The 5,447-nt window shown below is 48.5% G+C and overlaps 1 protein-coding gene across 1 annotated transcript in view; it reads right to left on the bottom strand.

Moving 5' to 3' along the window:
- Positions 1-3,803: 3,803 nt before the first annotated feature.
- Positions 3,804-5,447, bottom strand: part of LOC101567871 (solute carrier family 2, facilitated glucose transporter member 3) — a 121,598-nt gene continuing 119,954 nt past the window's right edge. Inside the window, exon 12 of the mRNA XM_023707414.1 lies at positions 3,804-5,357. Coding sequence (XP_023563182.1) covers positions 5,247-5,357 — 111 coding nt within the window. The 3' untranslated portion in view covers positions 3,804-5,246. The remainder of the gene's footprint in view (positions 5,358-5,447) is intronic.

Here is a 5,447-nt window from a genome sequence, read left to right as displayed (position 1 = left end):
TCCTCCTCCTCCTTTTTTTAAATGTATTTGGCACAGGGTCTCACTACGCAGCTCGGACTCATAGTGATTGGCCTGTTTTCACCCTTCCCAGTGCTGGATTACAGGTGTGCAGTGTGCCTGGGGTCGGGGCCAGCACAACATGTGGTGCGGGTGATTGGACCTTGGTCCCTGCGAATGCCTAAGCAGGCCCTTACCCTTCTGAGCTATCTCGCCAACCCTCCCTTTTCTTTTCTTTTTTTTTTTTTCCTCTTTCTTTCTTTTCTTTTTTTTTTTTTTTTTTTTTTTGGTGGAATCAGGGATTGAACTCAGGCCCTTGCACTTGCCAGCCAAGCACTTATTGTACTGAGCCATCTCCCTGGCCCCCAACCCTCCCTTTTCTTTTCTTTTCTTTTCTTTTCTTTTCCTTTTTTTTTGGCGGAACTGGGGATTGAACTCAGGCCCTTGTGCTTGCCAGGTAGTCGATGAGACCACCAAGCTATTTCCCTGGACTTTCAATTTATTTTTTTTAAGTTAAGGTTTCTTTATGTAGTCCGAGCTGTTCTTGAATTGATTCTGTAGTCCAGGTGGGCATTGAGCTAGCAGAGATCCTCGTGCTGAGCCTCCTGTGTGCTGGGAGTGTCGGTGTGCACCACCATTCCTTGTGTATTTTCTTCTTCTTCTTTTGTGTGTGTGTGTGTGTGGCCAGCTCAGCCCACCAGGGGGCAGGGCTGGCTGGCATGTGATGCTGGGGGATTGAACCGTGGTCCCTGTGCTTTGCTAAGTTTGTTCTAAGTAGGTGCTTTAGACCACTGAGCCATCTCACCAGCCCTCTTTCTTTTCTTCTTCTTCTTCTTTTTTTTTTTTTTTGCTTGTGTATTTTATTAGTATCCTATCATAATGCATGGTGTGTGGGCACTGGATACACTGTTCCTCTGGAATCTGTTAAGGCTTGTTGGAGATACAGCTCGACAGCACGAGGGCCTGCCTGCCAAGTATGAGGCCCTGAGTTTGATTCCTGAAACCCCCTTCCCCCGGCAAAAAAGAGGGGGGGTCTAAGGCTTGATGCCTGGTTTTACATATAATTGATTGTATTGATGTTCCTTCCATCTGTGTTGGAAAAGAAAATGCACTCGGGCCAGGGAGATAGCTCAGTGGCCTAAGCACCTGGCTTGCAAGCACAGGGTCCTGAGTTTGATGTCTGGTAACAAAAAAAAAAAAAAAAGAGGAAGAGGAGGAGGAAGAAGAGGAGGAGGAAGAAGAGGAGGAGGAGGAGGAGGAAGAGATGCAACCTCTATATGTTGAATAAAATGTTACATATAAAATAGCCAGGTGTGATTGTGCACGGGCTGCCCACTCCTCCACACACCTGCTCTTGCCCCAGCTGTAGTGTCTCCTCCTCATTGTACACACCCAGCACCAAGGTCTTTTTTTTTTTTTTTTTTTTTTTTTGCAGAACCAGGGATTGAACTCAGGCCCTTGTGCTTGCCAGGGAAGTGCTTATTCTACTGAACCATCTCCCCGGCCCAAGGTCTTTAGAACTCACTTACGCATCCAGCTCACTATAACTATCTTTCCATCTTTACATTCACCTCCTGGTGCTCAAAATATTCTGCCTCCAAGTTTATCGCTTTTATTTTTTAATGTATTTGGTGCAGTGTCTCACTATGCAGCTGGGACTCATAGTGATCTTACTGTTTTCAGCCTCCCCACTGCTGGGGTTACAGGCATGCAGCACCAGGTCTGGTCTCAGTGCCCAGTTCAGCATGCAGTACTGAGAATCGAACCCCAGTCCCTTTGCTTGCCTCAACAGGTGCTTAGTCTGCTGAGCTATCTTGCCAGCCCTTCCAAGTTTGTGATTTGGGTCTTACCTAACCTGTGTAGAATATGAATGCATTAAGAGGAAGCGCCTGTCCATTGCCCTTACTTTTTTTTTTTTTTTGCGGAACCAGGGATTGAACTCAGGCCCTTACACTTGCCAGGGAAGCACTTATTCTACTGAGCCATCTCCCCAGCCCCTGCCCTTACTCTTAGGATGCTACTTGACTTAAGTGGCATTTAAGTAGCTGGCTGCCACCAGAGGATGAAACCATGCACAGATCCCAAGCTTATTATAGCAAAGACTATCAACCCACTTAGATGGGTCTGTAATCCCAGTGCTTGGCAGCTTCACGGAGGATTGAAAGTGGTACCTGGGAAATTTGGGGAGGCTTTGTCTTACAAAAAGTGGGGTAGGGGAGGCAGGACAAAATGGCAGAACAGAGCAGCCTTTGGAGATTTTAATTCAGACACCGGAAGACAACAGAGGAAAGAAAGAAGGAAGGTGGATCCCTGGGACTCAAGAAGGATCTGAAGGGAAAATCAGAGCCCTTGGAGAAGGCGAAGTGATGCACTTGAACGAAGAAAAGGAAAAGGGCAAGCTGCACTTTCTCCCTAGCTCCCAGCTCCTGTGGGAGAAAGGGAGATGGAATCCAGGGACCCAGCACCATCTCTAGGAAGCGGGCATTGGCTTTGGGGGTGGGGGTGACGTCTGGCCCAGGGGGAAGGGTTATCACAGGGGCTGCTGACAATGGTGCAGAGAGAAACAATGATTGTGGGCTATCCAGATCAATAGCTACTACAGGTCCAATGATGGCAAAGCCCCAAAGTTGCTAAGGGTTGTGGCGCATCCTGCAGTGCTGCTGCAAGATGGCATCGCTTAGGCTGCAGGTGTTAGGAGCTGGATCCAGAGTGTGACGCTGGGACTCATGGTGCAACGCTAGGCTCCAGGACACTGGGCTTAAGAGCAAGTGCTACCCTCCCTAAACAGCCTGGGAAGGTACGTGGGTTGAGAAGAGCTGTGGCTGCCTTTTGCTTTGCTGTTTTCTTCCAGGAGCTGTTTCTACTTTGTGAAGCTCCTCTGAGCAACTATGGACAGAAATGGAGCTGAATGAATCTTCCCCTTTAAATTCGGGTGTTGAGTACATTGTATTTTCTTTTTTTTTTTTAAATATTTATTTTTATTGTGTGTGGCCAGCTCAGCCCACCAGGGGGCGGGGCTGGCTGGCATGTGGTGCTGGAGGATTGAACTGTGGTCCTTGTGCTTTGCCAAGCTTGTTTCAAGTAGGTGCTTTAGACCACTGAGCCATCTCTCCAGCCCGAGTACATTGTATTTTCAATGAGAAAACAAGACAAGCCTTTTCATGTGATCTGCGTAAGCCCTGCTAGTTTTCTGTATGAAGGTCTAAAAAACATGGCTCAGGGCTGGCGAGATAGCTCAGTGGAGTAAGCACTTCCCTGGGAAGCACAAAGGCCTGAGTTCAATCCCTGGTTCCACTAAAAAAAAAAAAGAAAAAAACAAACCAAAAAACACGGCTCAGGGTCATGACAGGCAAAGAGCAGCTCAGCCAGGATTAAAGCTGATGGTGTTATAAGAAGCACAGAAATGAGGTCATTTAGAACTTTTATTTCAAAACCGAGAACCACAGTAACATCAATAGTAGAAAACCCATGTGGAAATATTTACAACCTGGTCACTGAGAAATGGGAACTCTACCCTGCAGTACCACCCAGGCAGAAGAGGTGGGGCATGAGGAGCCACCTTCTGTAAAAGCCCTGCCCCCAGCAACAGTGCTCATCCAAAACCCAGGGACCAGGGAATGGTGGGAACCGAGGACTGCAACACTGTGGTCTGCCCGGAGGGCCTGAAATGTGTGAGCACCAAGGAGCGGGAGATGGGAGATGCAGGAGGGCAGAGGGGACGAGGGGGTGGGGTAAAATGACTGCAGATATCCTGCTGCCATCCAACCATCTGATCCCCTCCAATTAGTTTTACCACTTCCTCTCCCTGCAGCCCCTCAAACCCCCAGGCAACCTCATCTCTCCCCTTCCCCCTCCACCTCAGCCAAGGGAGGTGGCTCCTTCCATTCCTGAAGGACAGCAGGTGAATCTGAATCACAAGTTTTGGGTGCAAATACCACCCAGCAGAGGCAGTGTTGCTTCTACATATAGGGGTGGGTTTAATACATTCTATGCAAAAGGAGGTGACAGCAACACTCGAAGCAAGTGGCCTATGAACTACTTCCACCCGAGCAATATGACAGAGCAACACACGCTCCTGCTCTCCAAGTGTCATTTACTCCCTTCTTAAATGTGTCCATCAGAGGAGTCAGGTCCCTGAGGGCACCTAGTGGGTGTCACAGTAACATGGTACAAGAGTGACCTGGTATGGTAACAGACGTGGACCGGCAAGCCCTGACCATACACAGCACACTAAAACACAGCAATCGTTCATGAAAAATCTTTTCCCAGAGCTGAGGTCTCAAATTCCAAATTACCCATGAGGGTTCTCCTCGGAATTCCTTTAAAGCTATAAGTTAAAGTCAAAAATCAACAAAATATTGTAACAAAGTGGAGAAACAATGAAGCTCTAGTGAGCAGTATTTTTTGCCCTCACTGGAGAGCAGGGTGGGGGTAGAGGTGAGGGTGGGGGTGTGGGGTCTACAGGACAAATGAGAATTGGCTTGGTCCAGGGAGGGTAGGGAGGTGGCTTTCTACAAACAACCTCTCTTGTCTGGACTCTTGAAATAAAAATCCATCTACTGCATGTAATGACAATGCCCATCTTAGTAACAGCCCCGGATTTCAAGTAATACTATATATATGTATATAAACTATAATTTTAAAGCAAACTTCCAAAGGTAACCAGTAGTTTTTCTCTGCAGGCACATGACTTTCCTGAAATGAAGTGTAACGAAGTCTCCTGTGAGAGATGCAGACACTGTGGGGAGCAGGTGCCCTCCTGGGGACCACATTGCACCCCCCTTCTCCCTGAGTCTTTCCTTCTCACACCTTGCTTGCTCTGGTATCAAACCTGCTTTATCTATAGCCTTTCTTTAAAGGCCTCTCACCTCCATTTCCTTATGTCTTCACTGTTTGGTAAAATTTACTTAAAAAAATAAATATTTATGCAGTAAAACCAGGAGATAAAATAAATACAACCCAAGTGCCTGAGAACTGAGGTGTGGAATCCACAGCTTTCCCTTGCACCCGAGCAGAGCTGGCCCTCACGGCAGAAGAGGGGTGTGTGGCCCAGTGAGGGGAGGTCACCTGGCTGGTGCCACGGGAGAAGGTCCAACAAGTGATACGCTTTGAGAAGCCCGGGCACTGGCCTGTAAGCCAGGGCTTGCTGAGGGGGAGACAGGCACGGGCAGCAGCACTGTAACAGTCCTAGGTTTGTGGGCTGAAGGCGGCCTCAGAGGGTCGCTGTCCGCAGTCCTGGTGGAGGTGGCCTACACGCCTGTGGCCTGCTGCTTCCCAGGCTGCAGGCTGTTCAGCTCCATGGCTGGGCTCTTCCCGGATCCTGCGGCGTCCTGATCTCGCCCTTCAAAGGCCCGTGAGATGTCCTCAAAAGTCCTGCCTCGGGTCTCTGGGACTTTGAAGAAGGTGAACAGCCAGAAGATAATAAGGAAGACGGCGAAGATGATAAAAAC

This window comes from Octodon degus, unplaced genomic scaffold (assembly GCF_000260255.1).
Source record: "Octodon degus isolate 3935 unplaced genomic scaffold, OctDeg1.0 scaffold00288, whole genome shotgun sequence".
Taxonomy (NCBI): Eukaryota; Metazoa; Chordata; class Mammalia; order Rodentia; family Octodontidae; genus Octodon; species Octodon degus.
This window is presented reverse-complemented; position numbering and strand designations above follow the sequence as displayed.